The sequence below is a fragment of the Marmota monax genome, unplaced genomic scaffold (assembly GCF_021218885.2).
Source record: "Marmota monax isolate L192 unplaced genomic scaffold, Marmota_monax_Labrador192_F-V1.1 WCK01_AAM20220418_F8-fsc00002, whole genome shotgun sequence".
Taxonomy (NCBI): domain Eukaryota; kingdom Metazoa; phylum Chordata; class Mammalia; order Rodentia; family Sciuridae; genus Marmota; species Marmota monax.
This window is the reverse complement of record NW_026693571.1, coordinates 35,319,925-35,347,259: the sequence shown is the minus strand read 5'-3', so window position 1 is coordinate 35,347,259 and position 27,335 is coordinate 35,319,925. Positions and strand designations below refer to the sequence as shown.

At 35.6% G+C, this 27,335-nt stretch overlaps 1 protein-coding gene across 8 annotated transcripts in view; it reads left to right on the top strand.

The window, feature by feature from the left end:
* Nucleotides 1-26,955, top strand: part of Gucy1a1 (guanylate cyclase 1 soluble subunit alpha 1) — a 61,356-nt gene extending 34,401 nt beyond the window's left edge. For all 8 annotated transcript variants that reach the window (XM_046459072.2, XM_046459073.2, XM_046459076.2 and 5 more), the window contains 7 exons: nucleotides 3,309-3,370; nucleotides 7,068-7,126; nucleotides 8,257-8,966; nucleotides 10,979-11,464; nucleotides 14,970-15,113; nucleotides 19,203-19,357; nucleotides 24,221-26,955. In XM_046459072.2, coding sequence (XP_046315028.1) covers nucleotides 3,309-3,370; nucleotides 7,068-7,126; nucleotides 8,257-8,966; nucleotides 10,979-11,464; nucleotides 14,970-15,113; nucleotides 19,203-19,357; nucleotides 24,221-24,422 — 1,818 coding nt within the window. In that variant the 3' untranslated portion in view covers nucleotides 24,423-26,955. The remainder of the gene's footprint in view (nucleotides 1-3,308; nucleotides 3,371-7,067; nucleotides 7,127-8,256; nucleotides 8,967-10,978; nucleotides 11,465-14,969; nucleotides 15,114-19,202; nucleotides 19,358-24,220) is intronic.
* Nucleotides 26,956-27,335: the final 380 nt, after the last annotated feature.

Below are 27,335 nucleotides of genomic sequence, written 5' to 3'. Positions count from 1 at the left end.
TAATGAAATGTTCTGAAATGCTAGGTTGGAATATGAAATATAGGTTATATTTTTGCTTTATCTTTATTTAGAATAAACTGTGTTGTTTTTTCATGAACTCACAAAAATACTCAAAGAATTGACTAGTGTCATGTGGCAGAGAGGACAAGGCTATAGTATGACTCTTCTTCTTCTCCATCTGAGGTCATTTGCCATATGACAGTAAATGCCTCATTGTTGAAAACAGTTGAAATGTGTACTAATCAATCTGAATTTCATCATTGGCTGTCCAAACATCTGTTTGTCTTTGATATATACCTCTATTTTTCACTGTTTCTTTTTCAAATTGACAGATTTAATGTTCAGCCTGTTTTAGTTTCAGTTCTATCAATAATCCAAAGGAAGAAACTCAAAATAGTATTTGGCATCATAGTTCTTATTTTAGGTAATCAGATTTAACTCTTTGATTACGTTTTTGTGAGGGATGGCAAGTATTAAAATTCATTATCATTAGAAAATTTACAATGGGAGCTGTTCATCCAGAGTAGTGGAATATTTGAGTTTAAAAGGTCTTGATCATTACATCCAAATTTGTAATTTTTGTCTGAAAAAAAATTGAAGGCACATAAAATTAAAATACCAGTTTAAACTTAAAAAAACATAATTGGAGTCATGAAAAACTCTTTGCATCTCAATCATTTATTGGTCTTTTACTATTATATTGCTTATTTTTTCATAGATGTTGCCCCCTTATAATCCTGTGAGCTCCTCAGTCATAGAGTCTAAGGAGCTTTAATGGAGTTTGTAGCAAATCAGATCCATTTTCTGAATTGAATCAATTGCATTAGATATGCTCACATAAATGGTTTTACCCCATATCACAGATCTATAGAAGAAGAGGATATGAAGAGAATCATGGGGTTCTACATATGTTCCAGAATATTGGGTTGTAAGAAGAAAAAAAAAGGAACAGTGTTATAATTTACCCTTATGAATTAAAGTATACTTGGTCTATTAAAAATTGTATACAAGTGAAAAACCAATTGAAATAGTGACATCCAAAAACTATGACAATGAAATTCTGACCATCGAAAGTCAGAGTTTCTAGCCATCCAAAGTCACCTCCATCTTGCCTCAAATAGCAATTATTCATGAAATTTTCATTCAGAGTGCATTCATAACACAGGAACTAGTTCAACTGGTGAGACAGTAAATGAGGTTCATCATCTAGAGTGCTGAAAAAGCTGAATTTCTCAAGAGCAGAATATTACCCTGATATTACTAGTAACAGAGTGTTGAAATGGATATAAAGCCATAAAACCATGGGCTTGAGTGAGTTCTTTCTTTCTGCAAAATATATTAATATGGAAAAAGTTTCATAAATAATTCAGGGTTGCTGCCTTTGTAAATGAGGTCTCAGTTTTTCTTCATAGTGTCTGCTACTCAATTTTTTTTTTTTACTTTTATTACCTGTCTCTTCCACTGGGATGAGTGTACAACCTAGAATAGTACTCGCTCATAGTAGATAGAATATACATATTTATTGAATGAATGAGTTACATTCCTTCTGTTTACTATTCAAAGTCTTGAATGCTTAATCTGTAAAATTTTATTAGAGAAGTGTTATAGTCAAGTATAGAATGTTACTCTTAGAATTTCTTAGAAATTATTTCCAAACTAAACTAAGTTGAATTATCTTGTTTATATATGAATTGCTGCTCTGATCAAGAAGGTTTTTTGTTTGTTTTGTTTCTGGCACTGGGGATCAAAACCAGGGCCTTGCACTTGCTAGGTAAGTGCTCTGTCAATGAGCTACACCTATTCTGAATCAGGAACTCCTGATGGGCTATGAGGAGAGAAATGCAAACAATTCTGTCACTGGAATATTTTTTTCTTCCTTTTCCTCAGGGCTATCCCTTTGTGTCTTTCAGTCAAGACCCTTTTTGGTGTTTCATGATCTTCTCATTGCCAGCAGGGAATAAAAAAATGGTCATTTTCTTCTAACCTTTGCTGTCCTTATAAGAGAGGGAGGAGGAATGGTCCCTCTTCCTACTGTAGCTGAGTTTGGTGAAGCAGGTGTATTCCAGCTTTTCCTTTTTGGAACATTTTCCTAAAAAAGAAAGTATAAAAGTCCAATAAAAGCAGTATACTGGAGAGACATAATGAGTTACTTGATGCTGTGGTTGAAGTAGTGGCAGGGCATCTAGGGGAATTTCCCGAACCAATGAGTGATGCCTATGGATTCTATAGAAGACTTGACATTACCAAACTGGAGTCATCTGTTTAGACGCAGACTCAGCTTTATTGTCCTGTGGCTGTCAGTGAGATCATGGCTAAAGAGGCAAAGCCTGTGTACAACCTCACAGCCAAACTCACATTAGTCTGAGCTCATTGTTTCTTCCCAAGTTAGAAGAACACATAGCAACCCAGTCCCAGCTTCCAAAGTGTAAACCCACTATATTAAATCATTCAGGCAAGAAAGTTTCTCCTTTTTTAGAAACCTTCAGAATGAATTTTTTTTTATTTTTTATTGTTGGTTGTTCAAAACATTACAAATTTCTTGACATATCATATTCCACACTTTGATTCAAGTGGGTTATGAACTCCCACCTTCACCCCATACACAGATTGCAGAATCACATCAGTTACACATCCATTGATTTACATATTGCCATACTAGTGTCTGTTGTGCTCCGCTGCCTTTCCCATCCTCCACCATCCCTCCTCCCCACCTCTCCCCTCCCCTCCCCTCCTCTCTCTCTACCCCCTCCACTGTATAACCCTGAGGGTCTCCTTCCATTTCCATGCAATTTCCCTTCTCTCTCCCTTTCCCTCCCACCTCTCATCCCTGTTAAATGTTAATCTTCTTCTCCTGCTCTTCGTCCCTACTCTGATCTTAGTTACTCTCCTTATATCAAAGAAGACATTTGGCATTTGTTTTTTAGGGATTGGCTAGCTTCACTTAGCATAATCTGCTCTAATGCCATCCATTTCCCTGCAAATTCTATGATTTTGTCATTTTTTAATGCAGAGTAATACTCCATTATGTATAAATGCCACATTTTTTTTATCCATTCGTCTATTGAAGGGCATCTAGGTTGGTTCCACAGCCTTGCTATTGGAGATTTCTTGGAAAGCTGGAAATGGAGCCACCATTTGACCCAGCTATTCCCCTTCTTGGTGTATTCCCTAAAGACCTAAAAAGAGCATGCTACAGGGACACTGCTACATCGATGTTCATAGCAGCAGAATGAAATTTTTAAAATCTGCATTTTTCAAATGAATTGTTAGGTAAGGAAATGTTTAAAACATTTCTTTTCAATTTCCAGTTTGAACGGCTGAACCTTGCACTTCAGAGAACATTGGCAAAGCATAAAATAAAAGAAAGCAGGTAAGTTGAACCACTTTAGTTCTGTGACCTCCCTGTTATAACTACTAATATGACTGAAAGTAGCCAGTACTTACTGCATGCATCAACCTTTATTGAATCATTATTATATGCCAGAAATGAGCTAAGTATTTTAGCAGCTACTAATTTGAAAGTAAGTACATTTATTTTTCACATTTCATAGAAGACTAAATTAGGGTTTATGCAAAAGTTTTAGGATTTTACAACTGTGTAGGAGAATGCAGAGCTGAAATTCAGCTTGTTTTTTTTTTTTTTTCAGCTCATGATTTTAACCATGTTTCCATATACTTCTACTTTCAACAAGCTCCCATAAGGTTTATACTTTCATATATACTAAGGGGTTATGTGTAAAATATTTAGGAAGTATTTAGCAAAATATTTGGTAAGGCATAGACAGAAAAAAATCAGAACAGAGGTCCAAGTAGTGAGCTAGCAGGCACTCTTACCCTAACACACATATTTCAAAATGTTCAATCTTTAGCAAATGTATATCAAGATGGTAAGAGGAGGAGGACCCAGGCTTGGGGAAGAAGCTAAGTTACTTACTAATTCTTAAGGAAGTTCTTCAGTATCAGCATTCTCATAATCAGTTTGGCTGCTCTGGTGAATATGATCATATTCTGTGTGTATGTGTGTACTCTCTTTTAATTTTTTCCTTGAAAAGATTTTGGAGGAGACTTAATGTAAGGTGACATTTCTTTTTTTAAGCTGACATGTATCCATTTCTCAGCACCTTTATGGATGGTGAATAATTTGATCAACCCTATTTCTGATACCTTGAAATTTCAAGGATAACTTAATTTGTCAATAATACAATAAATATTTGAGTTAGATTTGCAGAATTGAACACTGGAACGCTGCAAAGCAGTTACCATCATTGGGATATTTTATAAATGCATTCATCTATCTCCTACCCATGAGTGGATAATCTGTCCTGTGGATTATCTGGGCTTAATTTTCCTGGCCAACTGACTGGTCCCAGGCTACAGGCAGCAGAAATAAGCCAAGATGGGGTCAGGGAGAGGTTCAGAAGGAGAGAGTGTGAATCTATGTGTCTGACAGAAGCTTTGTTTACACGAGTGATATGAAAAGCATTCCAGAAGGCCTCTGACCTTAATTCTCAGTCAGACTGATAAGATAGCCACAAGTCATTCTTGCCCTGCTACTGTGTCTGTCTGCTTAAGTCCTTGGCAGCCAGTTCACTGGAAATTTATTCTTAGGGCTTTGCGTCCTGAAATATTCTGACAACCACGGGCAAATATGCAGAAAGGATGTGTTCCCAGGGCCATATCTCTTAAAATAAATCTCACCACTTGGTAAGCAATAATCATTTTATTTGGAAATCTTGAAAAATAGTTTACCACTTTCCCTGTTTCTTACAGGACAAAAAGATAACTGTCCTTTTAAATGATATCATTGTTAATTGTTAACAATTGTTAATTGGATTGTTAATCCTAGGATTGCTTTGCTGATGAGCAAAATGGCTCTTCTTTGCTCTGCTTTTTTTTTTTTAAAGTGTTGGGCACTCTCTTTTCGTTTCTGTTTCTCTCCTTCACTTGCTCATTGACAAGTCACATATCATTTTCACTGTTCTCTGTTTGCCAATGGATATACACAACTTAACCCTTTTTATGCGGCTTATTATTTTCTGGAACTTGAAAAACAAACAACAACAACAAAAATACCCAATATATTAAACAGGAAATTGCCCTTGACTGAAGTTCTTTATCCCCCACCCCACTACCATTACCTTTCTCCTGTTTCAGAGAATGAGTTTTAGTGTGGTCATTATGTCACTCAGGTTGGTTGCTCAGAGAGCTTTTGCTTTGTTTCTTCTTCTGGGATCTTCTAATCATAGCATCATTTATATGAATTCATGGGTAGGGTGTGTATAGTGTGTGTGTATGTGTGTGTGTGTGTTGCATACATGCATTTGCTGGTACACATGCAAGTGATTATGACTGCTTATATTTTTTGAAGATGAATTTTGAAGAAATTCAGGTGCATGAATTGCAGTATGTGCTTTTTGGACAAACTAACCTCTGTTCACATCTCATATCATGGGTGCTGGGAAATGGCAGCCTTGACAGCGGCTTGCTCCAGCAGTGGAGGCGGGAGATCGCAAGAGCAAAGCCAGCCTCAGCAGCTTAGCAAGGCCCTGTCTCAAAATTTAAAAATAAATAAATTAAATCAAATTTAAAAAGGACTGGAGATGTGGCTCAATGGTTAAGTTCCCCTGGGTTCAATATCTGATACAAAAAACAAAGGAAGGAGGGAAGGAATGAAGGAGAGAGGGAGGGAAGGAAGGAAGGAAGGAAGGAAGGAAGGAAGGAAGGAGACCACAGGGTGAGGAAATCTCTCATTCTTTATGAAAAAAAAATTGATTAATATAGACAAATATCTAACAAGTGATTTGGGGATCTCTAGATCCAAATTTCATATAATACATACACACATATTCATGTATGTGTATACATGCATACATAAATAAATCATAGGGTGAGTTTCAACCCATTTAAATAAAATATTTTTACCTAATACTGTAAATAGTTATAACTAGTATACCTTTATATGACAAATTACTGAACTGGCCAGTTTCCCTCTTGAACATATTTCCTTGTGAAAACTTCTCAACATTATATTGAAATTATATTTAAAAATTTAAATTTACCTGATTGTAAACTTGATTCATCTAATGGCAAATTGAACCACAAATAGAACCTTGGGTGTCTTTTAATATGCTTCAGTAACTTAGTAGATTTTGTTATAATCATATCATGGGTGTCAGAAATTCACCCTCCCCATGAATTCATACAAATGATGCTATGATTAGTTAGAAGATCCCAGAAGAAGAAACAAAGCAAAAGCTCTTTGAGCAACCAACCTGAGTGACATAATGACCACACTAAAACTTAATAAATTGACAGGTTATCCTGTTGAAATTACTGAAATATTTTTTTTATTAATCAGAATGTCTGCTATTAGGTTATCAATTTCTGTGCTATAAAAATAAGTGCAGTTTGATTAAATACTATATTTCTCTGGTTACTAATTTTCTATACAAGAGTAAGAATGAAAGTATAATTTGATGATGTCTGAGATAAATATGTACAGCTCTAAACCCAAAAAGCAAGTAATACTGTGTATTTGTTTAAGAAAAAAAAACAGCAAAGCAACAGTGATACTTAAAAGTAAAATCCCTCTGTATGTGGATTTTTTTTTGATACATGATAAGAAAACTCTGAAGATTTATTACTATCTTTGTGTGGGAGGACTGGGGTTACTAGAATTGAACCCAGGGCCTCACACATGCTAAGTAAGCTTTTTACCACTCAGTCACATCTCAGCCCCCATTACCTCTTCTTGAGCAGGTCACACTCCTGGTTCTCTGCCAGTGCATATTTCCTTTAGTATTAGTCTATGTAAAATGAACATCGAAGGCAAATATGCTTCAATAAAGATGAGGAAATACTCTGTGTCATGTGCAGTTCACATACAGTTTGGACTTTCCCAACATTGCTTTGGACTGTACATGTCACTGCTCTGTTCCTGCAAAGTTGCTAGACAAAATTTGTTTCTGCAAAGCTATTACCTGTCATAATTTCTATATGTTTCCTACAATATGAATTTTTAGCATTCATGTATCATTTTATAATTTAAGATATTGAATTATTTCCAGGAGATTTTTAGAAAGAGAAGACTTTGAAAAACTAATTGCAGATCAAGCAATTGCAGCAGGTAATAGAAATATTTTCTTAAAAATACTTATATTTACTTGTGGGTGAAGTGGTCAATATTTTACATTGTGTTACTGTAATGTGATGTATTATATGTTATTGTTTGATCTCAAACGTGTCCTCTTTTTATCATCATTATTGACTGAGAAGTAGATAAGGCTAGATGGGAAACTGACTTACAGACATTCACAGGCTTTGGTCTTGAGCCCAAGCATTTCTAATTTATACACAAGAAATTCTGCTCAACAAGGTAAAATAAAGAATGTTTTTAAAGGTTGAAATCAATCATGGGAGAAAGGGTTTTCAGTGTTCCCACGTTAATAACTAGCTTGGGGGAAAAAATAGACAAGTGACTATTGTACTGCCTTTTTCAAATTTGAATACATGGACCAAGAGGTTGCCTCTTTCTAAAAGTACAATTTGTACAGAATTATGATAATAATGGCTAATTTATATTGAGCCCATCTTAGGAGCCAGATATTATTCTAAACATCATCTCCACATATCATAATAGTGTCTTGAAGCGGTTAGTGTTATTTTTCCTGCATAGCAGAGGAGAAAATGTGGTACACAGAGGTTTTGGAAGGAGAAGCTGTAGAAAGTAAATAATATATTTAAAGCAAATATTCATCCAGGTAATATTAAATAACAAGGGTTCATTCTGCTCAGAGGAAAAACAATGCTTTATAATTATCTCCACACAAAATTGAGTCTCACCACCATTGATATTAAATGGCTTCCAGTGTTTGACACACTACAGGAGGTCCTCTGAGGGGTGAGGCATTTCATAAGGAGAGATGGGAAGGCTTTTTCTAAGTGGACTTAGTCCTGAGATTCTAATTGTTGTCTTATAGTTAATAGAGATTAAAAGGTAGTTTATTACACTAAATTGGTCATTTAAAAAGATAACTCTGAGGATTTTTACTCAGAATTTTTACCAGAATTTTAGAAGCTAAGCGGTATTGATAATTTGACTCTAGTTATTTGATTTTGGTTGGAACTCTTATTAGAGGAAATAGATAAAGAGGAAACTAAATAAGCCAATGAAACTAGGTTGAAAATAGAAGTGACAGAACAGCCCTACCCAGTTGACTTCTCCCAGGTGGCAGAACTTGTGCTCTGTGTTGTCAGGGGTTCCAGCGGAGACCATCAGAGAATCCCTCGGTGAAGAGCTCTTTAAAATTTGCTATGAGGAAGACGAACACATACTCGGCGTGGTTGGAGGCACCCTGAAAGATTTTTTAAACAGCTTCAGCACCCTCCTGAAACAGAGCAGCCATTGCCAGGAAGCAGAAAAGAGGGGCAGGCTTGAAGACGCATCCATTCTATGCCTGGATAAGGAGCATGATTTCTTAAATGTTTACTATTTCTTCCCCAAGAAAATCACGTCCCTGATCCTTCCCGGTGTCATTAAGGCAGCTGCTCACACACTGTATGAGACCGAAGTGGACGTGTCCTTGATGCCTCCCTGTTTCCGGAGTGATTGCACGGAATTCGTCAATCAGCCCTATTTGTTATACTCTGTCCACGTGAAAAGCACCAAACCGTCTCTGTCCCCCGGGAAACCCCAGTCCTCCCTGGTGATCCCCGCATCCCTCTTCTGTAAGACCTTCCCATTCCATTTCATGTTTGACAAAGATCTGACCATTCTGCAACTTGGCAATGGCATTAGAAGACTGATGAACAGGAGGGACTTTCAAGGAAAGCCAAATTTTGAAGAATACTTTGAAATTCTGACTCCCAAAATCAACCAAACCTTTAGTGGGATCATGACAATGTTGAATATGCAATTTGTCATACGAGTGAGGAGATGGGACAACTCTGTGAAGAAAGCTTCAAGGGTAAGGAAAGCTCAATATTATCTTTCATATAAATTGTTATTTTATATTTGAGTACTAAAAACCATTGCATCACTTCAAATGTTTTGATTACACATTTATGTCTAAAACAACTCCCTTCTGAGGCTGTAATAATCTCAAAATCCTTTCTGCATTCATTTACTTGCTTACTTGATTCATTAATTCACAAATATTTATTGAATATAATTTGCCTTTCAAAATCCTTATTGGGTATTTAAATGTAAATTACATAAGTGTCTATATAAAATTATTTTATTATCAAATAGTTAATTTAGTTTGAATAATAAAAATATTGTTTTATAATAAGTAAAGAAAAACCACATATTGTAAGAGGTAACTAAATGAATGTTTATTTATGTGTTTGTTTTTTGCAGTGTTGAGGATCTGACACAGAGCCTTGAACATGCTAAGCAAATGCTTTACGTCTCAGCTACATCCCCAACCACTAAATTGATTTTTAATCAATACTTAATAGATATGATTAATTGCTACAGAGAGTGTGGTAGGGGATGAGTTCTGACACATGGTAGAGAACTTTGGTAATTATTTAGTTTCAGGAAAGAAAGTTTACAGTCATAGTTGATAGTGTAAAAAAAGCTGAGAGGCTTAAATGCTTATAACCCCAGGACAACCACTGTTTCTAACACTGAAACAGCTTTAATATTAATTTTTATAGTAAAATTAACATATCTACATGTGTTTTTAAATGGCTAATACGCAAAGATGTTCTTTGCAGCAAAATTATGAAAATATCAGTTTTTTACATTTTTGTTTACAGCAAAATTACTATTTCAAAATTACTTTTTTTGCTAAACAATATGTTTTGGTCATCCTTTCATATTATTGGGTATAGATCTATTTTACTTTTCTGGAAATTGTGCTATTCCATTGGATGATCATGTTCTACTTTATTTAACCAGTCTCCCATTGAAGAATATTTGTGTTGCAAATAACTGCTTCAGTGGACACACATACATATTTGTGCACATGTGCACCAATTTTCTGTGGTCCAATTTGATCATCTCTTCCAAGCCCCCATCGTGCTAGCTGGTTGGTTCTCTGTTTTGTGTTTATAAAAGGCAACATTGGTTAAATGCTACAGGCAAAGTTGAAATAGGGACATTACTTTTTCTATAGGGTCAGCTTTCTCCCAGTGAAGTCTCTGGGAGAGACTAATTATTTATTAGCCAATAAATAATATCAAAAGTGTCAGGCATAGTGGTGCATGCTTGTAATCCCAGCAGCTCTGGAGGCTGAGGCAGGAGAATTGCAAGTTCGAAAACAGCCTCAGCAATTTAGGTAGACCTAGCAATTTAGGTAGCCCAGGTTTAGTGAAATTATTTCTCAAAATAAAACATAAAAGGGGCTCAGGATATGGTAGGTTCAATCACTTGTAGAGAGAAAGAGAGAGGGTGTGGGGAGAAGGAAGAAAGGAAAGGAGGGAGCGAGGGAAGGAGGAAGAAGGAAAAAGAAAGAGAAAGAAAGAGAAAGAAAGAAAGAAAGATCTGGAGTTGTGGTTCAGCGGTAGAACACACACTTAGCACATGCAAGGCCCTGGGTTCAATCCTCAGCACAACGTAAAAAAATAAAATAAAATAAAGGTAAAAACAACTAAAAATAAATAAATAAATAATAAAAAAGAAAGAGGAAGAAAGAAGGGAAATATTAAAAGAATATATTAGCAAAATTATCAGCATGCTTCTTGGTAAGAAAGCCTTGAAGCCAAGAAAGCCTTCAATGTTTTGAATTGTCCATTGGAAATCATAATTTTTGTGTAGTGCATACACCAAAATGTTCTTCAAATATCTGCAAGCATTTTAGAACTTATACCAAATTGGAACTTTTAGAAAGCAATTTATTCTTTTGCATTAGGTTAAAAAACAGAGTTTGAATGCCTAGTGATTATCCCTGTATGTACTTCCTCTCCTTTTGTCTCAGTAAGATGCTGCAAACTTGAATAAACCAAAACAATTGGGTTCTCCTTTGTTTTGCAGGTTATGGATCTCAAAGGCCAAATGATCTACATTGTTGAATCCAGTGCAATATTGTTCTTGGGGTCACCCTGTGTGGACAGATTAGAAGATTTTACAGGAAGAGGGCTCTACCTATCAGACATCCCAATTCACAACGCACTGAGGGATGTGGTCTTGATAGGGGAACAAGCTCGAGCTCAGGATGGCCTGAAGAAGAGGCTGGGGAAGCTGAAGGCCACCCTTGAGCAAGCCCACCAAGCCCTGGAGGAAGAGAAGAAAAAGACAGTAGACCTTCTGTGCTCTATATTCCCCTCTGAGGTGGCTCAACAACTGTGGCAAGGGCAGGTGGTGCAAGCCAAGAAGTTCAGTAATGTCACCATGCTTTTCTCAGACATAGTTGGGTTCACTGCCATCTGCTCCCAGTGCTCACCACTGCAGGTCATCACCATGCTCAATGCCCTCTACACTCGTTTTGACCAACAGTGTGGAGAGCTGGATGTGTACAAGGTAAGGGTGGGGCAGGGCAATGGTCATTTACAGGCAAAAGTCACTGTGAAAAAAGTACTGTGCCTAGAATCTGAATTGTAATGTAAATGACAGGCTTTCTCTGCAGGGTCAGGAAAGCTATACCCTGGAACAGTCTTTGTGTATCAATTATGTGGGTGTTCTCCAGCCCAAAATAGCTTTGGATCTGCACAGAAACAGAGCTAATTGTTCTAGGAAAGGACTGCCACATTGTCTTCTCAAAGAATAAGCATAGAATGGAGGAGGGAGAAAGGCTGAATGGAAGACAGTAAAAAGGTAGAGTTTAAGAGTCAAGAGAGCAGCCACTTCACTGTGCAAACCGAGTTGAATTATGAAGCATGAGATATTTCAGGGTATGACTCATATAGGAGAACTTTATCCTTTGTGTCTTTAAAGAGTAAAAAAAAAACATGATGATTATAAAAAAATTCCCTTTAAATAGATTAATTCATGTAAACAGAGTTTACATGGCACTTTTGATAGCCAGTTAACAGAAATCAGAATTACCTACTTAAGGCACTTTTGCAGCTTGGTCAAGGGTAGACATTTGAATAAGACAGATCTGTCTTCAAATTTGTTCTCTACCTTGCATACACAATAAACTGAGCAAGTGAAAAACCTTTTCTCAATTCTGCAACAGAGAAATATCCACCTAGAGTTTATATGCATGAGTAACACACTAACTACATCCCATAAACTTTGTGAACAAGACTATTACAAAGGTTATCATAGAGTTATGGATGAGATATTCAGGATTTATTGAATGATTATAATTAACACTGAGGATACAACATTGACTGTCTCTGACACCTAATAAATTAGTTTTCAAAGAGTCTAACTATTTTTAGGAAGAGAGCTAATGAAGAAATTTCACATTCTGCTTGCTTTGTCAGAATTTAAAGTTTCATATTGGTTTAAATTATATTGCCTGGGGTCTGGGATGTAGCTCCAGGGTGGAGTGCTTGTCTATCATGTGCAAGGCCCTGGGTTCCATTCCCAGGACCACAAAAATATGAAATATAAGTATCTGGCCTTGTTATGGATTTTGGCATTAAGAATAAAGCACTCATCTCATTTGTAAGTCTCAAATCATCTGCTTAATTTGCCACATAACAATCTGGCATTCCAGAGTTTGAACATGAAATAAATAAAATATTGAGGAGGAAACAAATTTTATTTATGGGAATACATAAACCCTTGTGTTGTTTTACTTGAGATGCTAGAAGCAAGAACTTCCTTTTTGAAATTTCTAACAGGAAATTCCAAACAGTACTATGATTCCCTTGGTGGTGGTAGGGAGTCCCTGTATAATTGCAGATAAAATAATTGGCTTCAGTTTAGTTAAGTTTGATGACCTCTTGTGGAATTTGCTGTATTTATTTGTAGTCATTTTCTGTCTTGAGAATGTCTCCTCTCCCCGAGCTGTGAGAAGGTGTCATTTTCTCCATTTAACCTGCTGTGATTGCTAGCAGAAGTAGCCCTCTTCTATTCTGATAATTCCTTTAAGGCTACAGAGTAGTCTCCAAATACCCAATTAAGAATTGTAGAAACTGTGCTCCTTCCTACAAGCACTGCAGCCATAGAGTTTCCTGGTTAGTCTAAATGCAGCTGGAGCTAGGTAATAAATCATCTGCTCTCCCAGGATTTCCCCCCCATTTCTAATTTTGCATGAAAATATCTGGAGAGAGCTGAAAGTAAACAAGGAAGGGTCATAGCCATCAGCTAAATTAAGATCTCCAAAATGCACAACCAAGGCTCACCTCCAAGTGCAATGACTCTAAGGAATAGCCAACCTTATTTATTGCAGGACTCAGTTGTACCAGGACTTTATGTAATTTCATTTTCTTTCTGTCTCAATCTTTCAATCATTGCCATGTGTACTCCTGCATCCCTTGGTCCATTGTTTTAGCAAAATTTTATTGGTTATACAGCCTCTTCCATTTTGGGTAGGCAATGAATACAAAGAAGGAGAGAACAAACCAGGAGGAGAAGGGTCCATATGTGGTGAGAGAGGGAGAAAAGAGCAAAGCTAACAAATGCCAGATTTCTACATGACGTGACAGATGCCCTATTCTACTCAGTAGGAATAAAATGCTACAAGAGAGACTAGAGGAAACGGTGGGGTTGAGGGGCAGTCAAATTTTATCTGCAGAGAGTTTGTTCCAGGAGAAGATATAGGAAGTTGGAACACCATGTTTAAGGGATAACAGGAGGCCAGCGCCATGGAAACAACTTGAGTAAGAGGCAGGTTTGGAAGATCAAGTCAGAGATTAGCAGAAAGGTTAAGAACAACTTTGGTGATGGCATGATAAGGCTTCTGAGTGTGTAGCAAATTACCAAAGGCAAGGACAAAAAGCTTCTCTTTTGTCCCCTCTTCAACTTTATCCCTTCATTGAGGAGGCTTCGGAGTAATATGGTCTAATAGGTTATAATAAATATTTAGAGAAGAAGAAAATGCAACTACTAGAATTAGGGAAAATATTTATTTTTTAAGTTAATATTTAGGGGTTTTTTGTGGCCAGTATCACAGACAGATAAAAAAATTGCCAGTGTCAATGATAATGATGATGATGATGGTGGTGGTGGTACTTGGAATTTATATAACAGCTTGATTTTCAGTAGCCTACCAAGCATCATTACTTTTATCTTCTGATTTGACGTCTGCTTTCTATCTTTTGTGATTAATATGCACATATACTGTTAGTAATTGCTGTAAGAGCCCCAAAAGTCATTTAGGAAAAAAAAGGACTCTTTTACTTTTAAGACTATTAGTGTCTTAGTTTTGCATTACACATTTTTACTACATTCATATGACATTTATTGAGAATGACTTCATCCTACACTGTTTTATGATGAGGGAGATATAAAATGACTAAATATTTTTAATGTTTTAAGCAATTTATTATAAAACTAATATACCTCATCTGTTTCTACACAAGCTGCTTTACATGTTGGGGGAAAAATAGGTTAAACAACCTAGGAAGTTAGTTGCAACTCTAGAATAGAAGCTGCCTGACACTGTATTTCACAGGATTCTGCAGTGCCCCAATGTAAGAGGTCTAATCTTTGTGAATTTCCTGAGAGGGAAACTCTCTTCTGAGAGTACATGATTTACCCTGATTCTCCATAGGGCCTGAGCCTTGAGATTTCTGCTATTTTTTTTTGTGTGTGTGTGTGTGTGAGGGGAGCAGTGGTGTACTGGGGATTGAACTAAGGGGCACTCAACCACTGAGACACATCTGCAGCCCTGTTTTGTATTTTATTTAGAGATGGGGTCTCACTGAGTTGCTTAGTGCCTTCCCATTGCTGAGGCTGGCTTTGAACTCGTGATCCTCCTGTCTCAGCCTCCCGAGCTGCTGGGATTACAGGCATGCAACACCACACCCGGAAGATTTCTGCTATTTGATTCTTGATTTCCAATATATAATATGTGCCAGTGGGTCTTCCTGAGTTTTTATTTATAGTATACATTATACTCTACATCTAGGTGGAGACCATTGGTGATGCATATTGTGTAGCAGGGGGATTACACAGAGAGAGTGATACTCATGCTATCCAGATAGCCCTGATGGCCCTAAAGATGATGGAGCTCTCTGACGAAGTCATGTCTCCCCATGGAGAACCTATCAAGGTAAGACAGATTATATATTGTTAAGGGAATGTCATGAGACCAAAGGCTTAGGGGTTGGTTATCAAAGAATGGTGTATTTATTAGTCAGGATTTATTGCAGACAGCAAAATCTTCTCTTACTTGTTTAAGCAGGAAGAAGTTTACTAAAGAATATTAAATGGCTTAACAATTATTGAGAGAACTGGAGAAGTCATTTATAATTTGGGCTTTGAAAAATTGACTCTCCAATACAAACTTCAGGACTTCTTGTGCGTTTTCCGAGCTAAGGTCTCAGATCTTTTTTTTTCATGGTCTGAAAGCTGATTCCAGATCAACTGTATCATAGTGACCATCAGGAAACTACTGTGTTCAGAAAGCTGCTTTCTCTACTACTGGCTACAGAGCAAAAATGCACCTACTACAATATCACTCGGCAAGGTGAAAATTCTACATCATGACCATCACAAGATACTTTAATAGAAAATGGACTCTCTACTAAGCATCCCAAAGAAAACCAAAAGCTTCCACAACTGTGTTTGCACCTGGAAGCAAAAGAAACACAATCACAATGAAAATCTTGTCTTCCAAATCTTATGTAAATACATCTGATTCACCAACTTATCTGCATCTAGAAGTTGCAAAGCTGTTTGGAAAATGTAGTTTTTAGTTGGATAGCACCTGCACCTGTAGGGAAGGACATTTTGTTACAATGAATGTTGATTATGCATCCACCAATATTTTCCAAGGCATAAAACATTTCAAAAAATTTAGATGACCCAGATCTCAGAAATAATATCTTATTATAGAGAAGAAATAAAATCAGCAAGGCAGGTATTTGTTCAATAACATGAGTGAATCACATTCATTTTTTCCACTGGCAATGAATCTGCTGCTTAATTTTTATAGAATACTTCTCAATTTGGGACCTTTAGAAATGGCCCCTTAAAGTAATGTATAATCCCATCTTGTGTGCAATAAAACATAAAAGAAAAAAAATGAAAACCAGAACTGTAATAATTAGAGATTTAGCCTTGATTTTCTTTAACCAAGCCATCTGCCCAAGCCTTCACCACTATTTTTGAAATCTTCTGTCATCCCATTTATATGTGCTGACTAACATACTTCCCTACACTTAGTGGTATTAGACAAATATATTATGCATTGATTCTGTTTACTAGGAATCTGGATAAGGCATAGGAACACTAGGGTGTCTTTGCTTAACAGGATCTGAGACCTTAGCTCGGAAAACACACAAGAAGTAGAGGATTCCTGGAATACTTAGGATTGTATTGCTTGGAGCAGGTGGACCTAAGATGATGCTTCACTTATGTACCTGGTTCCTTGGTGAAGATGGCAGACAGCTCGAGCTCTGCTGGGACCATCAGCCCAGATGTTACATGTGACACTTAAACATGGCAGTCTCAGAGTAGCCACTTCTTAGGTGGTGACTTACTTGCTAGTTAACAAAAGATGGAAGCTGCATGACCTTTTATGATCCAGCCTTGGAAGATACACAATGACAGTTCTGCCGAATACTGTTGATCAGACTAATCATATGCCTACCCAGAGGAGAGCCAGCTTAGACACCATGTCTCAATAGAAGGAGCATGAAATTTGCACCTGTGTTTTAATTGCATTTTTAGAGGAGAATTATGCATTTCTTTCTATTTCTTTGTGAGTATTCATAGCAATAAAGTAAATATTAAAAATATTGAAATAGAAAACCGGTGTTTTCCACATAAATGAATTTTATACTTAAAATGTGCTTTAGGGGGTGGGATTAATGGCATGAATTTTATTATTTGCCTAATAATTTGTATTTTTTTAGATTTTTTTCAGTTTGATGAATTATTTATAAACAGCTTTAACAAAGTTACCTGAGTAATAATAGATTAGCTTTTTTGAGCTGTAAAGTGACAGAAAACATATCATTTTATGTGTTCTTACTGGCAGTCCTGTGAAATATGTGAGTTTTAGAAAATGCATGTGAAACATTACAAAGCCAGAGTATAAAGCATTTTTAGTAGGAAGGGAACATAAATATGTATCAGAAAGGAGCATACTGTGGCTTAAACAGTGTCTCATTTGACCTTCAACATTAAGAAGAATAGGCCACAATTCACCGAGATGGACAAGAGTAAAATCTTTTATGAATTAGGAGCTGGAGTCAGGTCCATTTGGCTTCAAATCTCAAACTTCTACTTCTTACCTGGTTACCTCATGGAATGGACTTGAAATGAAAAAAATGAAAACTTTTTTTTCTCCTTTTCAAATTCTGTGCTTTTTTCCAACACATCCCATATGCAAATTATTCACTGATACACTTCCTATTTACAGCTTCACTAAAGTATATCCACTCCAGCTTAGATAAGTGTAGTGGACAGAAGACAGACTGAAGTGCTGAATGTCACTGTGAGAGTCTCTAAGTTAGTGAACATGGAAACGAACATTTGGTACTCCACCTTCCTGTTCCCAGAAGCCTAGAATAAGTAATTAGTTAGGCCAAAAGTGGTCCCCAAATATGAAACTCTCCCAATAGGATCCCAATTCAGCTTTTAGTGGGAGACAGAAGTCTGTTATTCTTTAATTGTTTCCATAGAAGTCTTTTTCCAGTGTAAAGATATGCATTCAGGGCATGATGTGCATTTTAAACTTTGGATCATTTTCTTGCTCATGTATTTGGAAAGTTCTCTAAAAAAAAACCTCTGGGGTTGATATGAGAACTGGAAAAGGGGAGGAAGGGCAACAGGCATGGGAAGAATTCTCTGAGCTTTGGCTTTGGCTTTGAGGAGAATGTATTTACATATTATTTATGAAATAAGAAGATTTAAATGCCATGGTATGTATATCATATAAAAAGCTAGAATAACTATGTAAACAGAGAAAATTTGGTTTGACTAAAAGAATCCCCAAGAGAGTGATAACTTCTCAATCAATTGTGCTGAAATCATGGTTTATATTTGTGGATAAAAGATAGGCTAGGGAACTAAAATTCTCAGATTTTTTAAATTGTGTCCAAGTTACTGAGTCCTTGGCTTTTGTTTAAAATGCATATATCTAATAAAATGTTTTCAAATGGTCAACTACACATAGAATGTGAAAAAACATTTATATGGTATCTGATTCTCATTTAAAATATATTAACTTTCACTGTTGTAGTGTTAAGAATTTGTACATTTTCTTAGATCATCAAATATTAGATATTTTAGAATATTCCATTTAAAATATTCCATGTCACTGCATCCTTCAGTCATTCACAACTCTTCAACTTTTATGCCAACATATTATAGGCTGCCTCTTTTTCTAGACATGGCACAACTTTGGTGTTGCATAAACCTGAATTTTACTTTAGTGTGCGTAGAATATATAGATTATAGTTAGTGGGATCTTATCTCTGGCAATTCTAATTTTTATTTTCCTGTATCATTTTTTTCTTAAATATTACAATTTATCTTCCATAGTTAGTCATTTTGATAATGGGATAACATTTGACATAAATTATTTTTAAATGAAACATCCTTAAAAAAATCTTTTTGGGGGGTACAGCCACATTATGTTCCCCAGGTACCTTTAACTCCCAAGCTCAAGTAATTTTCTTGCCTTCAGCCTCTGGAGGAGTTGGGACAATAGATATGTGATACCTTGCCAGGCTTTGAAAAATTCCATTTTAGAGTATTAGTTTCCTTTGCCATTCTCTGTCACTATTTTGAGAAACAACTCCCAGAGTCCAGAATTTATATCTTTCTCACTTGATGGACAGAGCTTATTTTACATAAACAGCCCACAGATTCCTTGTTACGAGGCTGTAGGGACCATAAGGGTATGTGTGTTTCAGAAATTAAGGTAATAAACGTGGTCTGCTTAAGAAACCTAACCATATAAATAGAAGAGAGGTAAGGGGGAGGCTACTGATTCCTCACTAGTAATTTTTACTTGCATGTGAGAAATAGAAGGAAGTGTTAAGGAAGGCAATGGTGTGGTCGGAGCTACTGGTAAAAATAATTTAGACAAGACATTCAAACAACACTGACAAGTAGGAAACGGTTTATTTGTGACAAGTAGGAAGTGGTTTACCAGTAACTGGGAATATTGTTATGTTTTAACTTTCAGATGCGAATTGGACTGCATTCTGGATCTGTTTTTGCTGGAGTTGTTGGAGTTAAAATGCCCCGTTACTGCCTTTTTGGAAATAATGTCACTCTGGCTAACAAATTTGAGTCCTGCAGTGTGCCACGAAAAATCAATGTTAGTCCAACAACCTACAGGTACTAATGGTGTTAAACACCTGAAATATATTGTTTTATTATATAAAATTGTCATTTTTATATTACTGATTTGATTCATTTTCCATAACTCTCTTCTTGCATAGATAATATTAAAGGAAAAAGAAAAGCAATAGCTTCTAACCATCTTCACTTTAACTGGTTTTATTTTGTATTTTTTTTTTTGTTTTGTGTGGTGCTGGTGATCAAACCCAAGGTTTTGTCCATGCTAGGCAAGTGTTGTGCCACTGAGCTATACCCTAGCCCTGCTACCTTGTTTTAAAATCACTTATTAGCTTCATGAGATATTTGTGACTCAATTGTAATTCTTGACAGACGTCACATCTTCCTTCATTACTGTTTTTTAAAAAGCATATATTAATATTCTCAAGTACATCAACAGGCATTTTCACATCAGTTGGGGTACTTCAGCACAGTTCTGGTGTTAACTACCCAAAATTAGCATAGACTCATGGTAGGACACAGTTCCCAATAATACTGTCTTTAAAAACCAGATGCCAGCCATACTTCAGGGGTCCTCAAGCTACCAGCACTTTTGACTGGCTACAAATTCCAGTGTTCCCAAGATCCCCTCAAGTCAAATAATTAGATCTTCACTATGGAGATTTCATGCCACCTTCCCATGGGTTCAGGACAAGTTACCCTCTTTCCATATCATTGGGTTAACCAACCAAGATGCTCCACTAAGCTGTAGGCTTTGGTGTCTGGACTCGTTGGTTACATTATGTAGACATAATTGATTTACTCAATGGCATTGTATGAACTCAGTTTCCAACCACTCTTTCTTCTCCCCCAGATTTTCAGTCTTCTAATCACCTACTTGTCTTTTCTGGAACTCTGCCCCCATTTAGAGTCATCTTCTTAGCATAAACTCAGGTGTGATCCAAAGGCTCATGAAAAGCAAAAACATTCCTATAACTTAGGAAATCTTAAGAGTTTTGGAAACTTGCTCCCTGAAACCAAGGACTGGGATCAATGCAATTCCCTAACTATAGCAGTGGACAGTTTCCCAGAGGAAAACTGGCAGGTTATTAAACATCTCCCAGGTATGCAGAGTCTTATGGACAAGCAGGTAATGTCCACATAGTAAAAGATGAGCCATGTGTTATCTAGCACTAAGAGTACTTGTCTCCATGACAGAGTGCCCTGAACAACCTGAGTGAACAAAACCTGTCATTGGGGTATTTCTTATCCACCTTTAATCAGAAAATAAACCATTCTGTACTGATAGAAATATATTGGTCCTATGAATTTTGTCACACTCAAATAAAACATTATAATCAAAACTATTAAATAGCAAAAACATTTTCCAGAACTGTATGGTAGCCAAAACAGTAAGCAAATTGTTTTACTATTCTCAGAGATAATTCCTTTGGAGCATCTTTTTTTTTTCTCCTGAAATCTGCAACAGTATTTGCTTTCCAACCCAGACTCCCTTAAAAACCTTGCTTCCTATTTCTCAGCAGTTGGATGAGAACTCCACCATTCATCTTCATACTGTCAAATCTATCCTCACCACCACCTCAGTGCCCATGTCTTCAGCTCTTGTTCCTAGGGCACTGGGCCAGCTGCCTTGCTCCTGTTTAAATAGTTTTGCTCTGAATGTTATTCCTGTCACCTTCTCCAGAACTTTCCTGCTAGAAAAATAACTGTCTTATCTCCATGATCGATTTCTCTTGAATGAAATAATTATTCCCAACAGCCTTCAAACGTATCTTATTAATGAAGCTCTTGAAAACGTAAAAACTCGCTCATTTTCAAGTTCATCTCCTGCTATCATCTTGTATTTCTGCTCCTTACATAGGAAACAAAAAAGAAGCCATCTGAATATAATTCTTCTTTTAAAAGAGAGTAAAATTATGCTATTTGCAGGTAAATGGATGGAGTTGGAGAATATCATGGTAAGCAAAGTAAGCCAGTCTCAAAAAACCAAAGGCCGAATGCTTACTCTGATAAGTGTATGCTAATCCATGATGGGGGTATGCATGGGACAAGTGGAGGATTGGGAAAAGGGGAGGGAGGAAAAGAGAGGGATAATGAGGAGAGGAAAGACAGTGGAGTGAGACAGACATCGTTATCCTGGGAACATGTATGATTGCACAAATGGTGCAACCCTACTTCGTGTACAACTAGAGAAGTGAAAAATTGTGCTCCATTGGTGTACAACGAATAGAAAAGCATTCTGCTGCCATGTATAACTGATTAGAACAAATAAAAAATGAATTTTAAAAAAAGGAACCATCTGTCTTCAGTCTCTCTATTTTGTCTTCTCTCTCTCTCTCTCTCTCTCTCTCGCTGCTCTTTAACTCAGTCCCTTTTCAATGTTTGTCCCTTCTTCACTGGAATGGTTCTTATCTGATCCTCAGTGGACATTGCTAAAATCATGGTCATTTCTCTTTCCTTATGTTCCATATCATCTCAATAGCAATTGAATGGGCTTGGGGAGCATTCCCTTCTTTAAAAAGTTTATTCTACATCTACCTGGTTTTCTTTTTACCACAGGGCTACACCATCTGAGTGTCTATTGTGTGTAGTCCTCCCCACCAGACCCTTGAAAGTTGCAGCATCAGGCTCTGTCCCTTCTCTCTTCTGTGTCTGAAAGTCTATGAATGACTCACTTTCTGGGTGCAGTGGTGAATGCCTGTAGTTCCCGCTACTAGGAGTCTAAGGCAGGAAGACTGCTTGAGCCCAGGAGTACAAGGCCAGCCTGGTCAGCGCAATGAGAACCTAACTTAAGAAAAAAATATTAATTAATTAAATTTTAAAATGAACTTTTATGACTCTCATCTTTTTTTTTTTTAAACTCTAGACCATTTCATAATTCTCCACTGAGCTACAGACTCATACATCCTATCCTTTATTTCCTCTTAGATGACTAATTGACAGAGGAAAATGAACTTAATGGAGTGAGTTCCAATACACTATACCCTGATGAAATTCACTTCCCACCCAGCTAAGCTTTACTAATCACCTTAAAAGGACACCACTCTACCTTTTCACCAAGACACTAAACTGTACAGTGGCTGTTACTTTCTTCTCCTTACGTCTCACCATGTCCACCTACAAATTACATCCTGAATACAGCTTTTCTCACCTTTCTCAGTGCTACCATCCAAGTCATGCCGCGATTCTCTCTCCCACCTGAGCTAGACCACTTCAGCTTTACCACTCTCCCCACTTCCTTTTTTTTGTAGAAAAATAGGGTGTAGCCTTTTTCTTTTCTTATGGATTTGAATGATAATTGACTTTCACTTTATTCTTATATAGGAAATACTTGTATCCTATCCAAATAGTTAATGTTTTATTTGTGCAAGAAGTAATGTGAAAGACATTTGACAATATTCTAAGATTCATTTAGTGGTATTTCAATATTTTTCAATGTGACATGAAAACTTAAAAGGGAATAGAAAATTGAAATGTCAATGAAATATCTATGCTTTGTGAAATTTGATTAATAATGGGTATACATTTAGTGTTAATCAAGGCAAGCAGTAGATACTTACTGGATGCTATGCAAATATAAAATAGTGTTTAAGTTGGCTCCCAAGCCAATGCTATCCAGATCTAGCATGTCACTCTATGTGAATATTATGAGTGTTATAATATGTATTTTAGAGTGTAAGTAAGCCAGAATCTATGTGCATGCTCTGTTATATAATGTGTATTATATGATATGTATAAGCCAGTGTCTTTCTTCTACTCAAGTCATATTAGAGTGGATTCACCAGATACTATGCCCTATAAATTACAGCCACTTTAAAATATTGATTTTATGATAAAAGCACAATTTTTATTAGTTTTCCTATCTTACAGATGATATATTTATTGATGTACTTTAGCAGTTAATAGAATATTGGTGTGTTGTATTATACTAGACTCTTTCTTCAGACATGAAATCCAATTCAGTTGGGTTTTTCAGGGCACAGAAGAAAATCACTGCACTAAAATCTAATTCAGATTTCCTTAAGACCTGACACCACAGACGGGTGAATAGAAAAAATAGCCATTTCTGTTAAGCAGAAATGATAAATGATTTTCTGTAAGCATTACTTTAGGTCCCAGAACTATTCAATAAAGTTTATCCATGGCCTGAATCATAAATTAGAGAGAATAATTAATGACTTTTGCATTTGATAGAAAGCTAGGGAAGAAAATGGGAAGTGAAGTCAGTAACTTAATCAGTAAGGTTCTAATTTAAAATGAATTTATCATAATGGACAAGTAACAAATAATAAGGCTTGGTAGAACTGATGGACCTAAGAGGAAAATACTATAAATACATACCAAATGGAAAGTACACAGTGAGTATGTTCAATGACATCTCATTTGAGTTCTACTAATCTAGAATTCGTAAAAATTCTATTGAAATATCCAACATTTATTTTGACATCACTATTACCATTTTTTTTCACGAGTTCTTGCCCATGATTTTTCTAAGTAACATATACACAGTTCATGAATTGATAAAGGGACCATGACTTAACACTTTTTCATTTTAAGAAGCCTTATTCAATAATATTTTAATTATGCTGTTATTAGATCTTTGTTTTTTTAATACCGTGAATCACACTGCTATATAAATTATATCTCAGACTATTTCACAATATTTTATTCATTTCTAATAAGAGTCAAATATATTAGTAGAATTTTCTTGTTATTTTGAGTTTTATTTTTCATTGTATTTATTCAGTGAAGATGTCTGTTAACATCATGAAAATCTTTCTGTCAATCACACCTGAAATGGCTGGTTTAGTTACATTCATTTATTTATGTTGTCTTCTTTTCCTGGCTTGCCCAATATTATATCAGCATTAACTCTTACTATATTTATTTTAACCTTTTCAGATTACTCAAAGACTGCCCTGGTTTTGTGTTTACCCCTCGATCAAGGGAGGAACTTCCACCAAACTTCCCCAGTGAAATTCCTGGAATCTGTCATTTTCTGGATTCTTATCAACAAGGAACAGATTCAAAACCGTGCTTCCAAAAGAAAGACGTTGAAGATGGCAATGCCAATTTCTTAGGCAAAGCATCAGGAATAGATTAGTGAGCAGCTTGTTAGTCTTTGGGTCTGACTCCTTCAAGAATGTGTAGAGTTTCTGAAAGCACATTAGAATTGCAGAGACTCAAGAGCAGTATTAAAATTTCAGGAGCTAAGTCATAATCTACCCTTTCCCCATTTAACATGACAAAAATGTATTCCTTTCAGTACTTCAATTCTTCTAAGAGAAACCTCAATCAGTGACTTCTGAAGGTGTATTTCTGTAATATAACAATCACTTAACTGCCTGTACTCTGAATTCAGCACGCATTGTACATATATCAGGCAATTGTAGTCAACTGTACAGAGTGATGCAGTCACCTGAAATCTTGTGTGCTGGTGCAATGTCATGGTTACTAAAGTGTATTTGTGATAGTGTTGCCTTAAAAAAATATTGAATAGAAATTACAGTCCTAAATATTGTAAGTTTTTTCAACCTTTCAAATTCTTCATTTTATTGCATTTTCTCATTTATCTGTTAGTGTATATAACAAAATAAGCTGAGCTTTTTTTCTCTGTGCATCTTATATTTTTTGTGGTTGTTGTTCCTCTCTTTTTAGAAAATAAGCAGTCAGAAGCAATATGTAATAAAATAGTTCTGTAAGTATCAAAGAACAACTTTCATTTTTTGAAGTTAAAAATATTCTTCACAATACAATGTCATACAATAAATATTTTCTTTTGTTTAATTTTTTATTCTACATATGGCAAAGGCTCTTTTAATTCACACTAGCAATTTAATTTCTATTAAATCATTAAGATTCTATTAAATCATTAAACTATTCATAACTTTTAAAAAAAGGCTTTTAGTCTATATTAAGAGGCAATAATATTTTAATTTAATTTAGCCAGAAGTGATATGGGGTTCAAGTATGCACAATAATAAAACATTGTATATATATATATATATATATATATACACACACACACACATATGCTTGGAATAATTTAGACCTTCTTTAGCAGAATCCTCTATTGACATGCTGAGCCAAAAAAGTTCCAAGAAGAAAACTGAAATTCAGAAGTGAAAAATAATACTTCATCATTTCTTTCAACAGCTTTCTTAAGTATTTGTGCTGAACATTTTCGTGTTCATATACTATGAATCAAGTTTCCATCCTACTAAAAAAATGATTGTGAAATTTTTTTATTCTATTTGAAATAACTTGATTTGACTATCTTGATGATATTTTCTAAAAAGACTGGAAGTATTTATCAAGAAAATGATGCCATGATTTCATTGTGAAAATTTCAGAACAGTTTTCTGAAATTTGAAGGTTTTTTGATGTTTTGTTTTGTTTGTGGTACCCAATGTCTCATCTCTGCTAGACAAGTACTTTACCGTGGAGTTATAAGCCCAACAATAGAGCTTAAACTTCTATTTTTAATTATGTCAGTTTAAATTCTCTGATGAAATGAAAAAATATGCACAATTTAGTTTGGGAAAAGGATTTTATTTTCAAAAGAGATCAACTTGAAACCACGAGAAAACTGAACATTATAGTTTTTAAGTCAGCATTAGCAGATCCATAGATACAGTTAACTCTTATTTGGGTTTCCAAGAAGTAGTTCATTTTAAAAGCTCTTTAATTTTCACCATTAGTCCCCAGACTAGTCCATAGTAACATTAATAATAAAAGTCATTTCTGATTGGCCTCTACTATCCCAAGGGTACCACTATAGATAATACAATGATTACTATTTATTCAATGAAACTTGATGTCTTTTAGGACTGGATGTGTCTCAATAAACACTTCTCCCTGGTATAGAGCTACAGGGTTGGGAAAATATATTTACAATGTCACAATGATATGAAGTTGATGAAAATACACTTTTTCTTTCTGGACCTGAAACTTTATTATAGAGAAAATAATAGGAGCTCCAAGAAATTTTTTAAAAACCCATAAAATACAATGCCGTATTTATCATATATATATAATACTTCATCATTTGTTTCAACAGCTTTCTTAAGTATTTGTGCTGAACATTTTAGTGTGTGTGTGTGTGTATATATATATATATATATATATATATATATATATAATGAATCAAGTTTCCATCCTACTAAAAATATAATTGTGAAAATTTTACTTCTATTTGAAATAACTTGATTTGACTATCTTGATGATATTTTCTAAAAAGACTGGAAGTATTTACCAAGAAAATGATGTCATGATTTCATTGTAAAAATTTGTGCTCTAAAAATTTACAAGTTAATTAGAATTCAAAAGTGTCTTGTTCAGGGCTGGGGTTGTAGATCAGTGGTAGAGATCTTGTCTAGCATGTGCAAAGTACTAGGTTTGATCCCCAGTACTGAAAACAAAACAAAACAACAGCAAAAAAGAAAGTATCTTTCGTGTGGGTGTGTGTGTATATGATGTTGATATGTAAATGTACACACACACACACACACACACACAGCATAAATGGGGGGAAACGTATATAACCTGGGTAAAAAACTGTATGACAATTCCTTGTTCTATTCCTGTAACTTTTCTATAATTTTGGCATTTTATCCAAATAAAAATTTACCAAAACATCTTTTGGGAAAAATAATCTGTGGTAGTTTTCCCTAGGACAAACTAAAAAATCCTGTTAATTATGGAAAGCAGTAAATAAAAGAAAAAACAAGGCAGAAAAGAAGATGGTCCATTGACTCTGCTTTCCTCTCCAAGAGTTTTAAAGCTACTAGGACAAGGGAAATGTCAAATCTTAAGGAGGAGTGTGGTTGGACCAGATATATGGATAAGAATATTTACCTGCATAGGGGAATACATGAACATTTTGTCTGTGTGTGACTCATGCTGTAGTTGGGGTATTTTACCATAAATATAAACAGAAAGCCAGGATGTCTGGTGTAACAATTTCATATCAATCTCAAGACCATTAGCTCATAAGATCCATTTCTAGGGAAAAAGA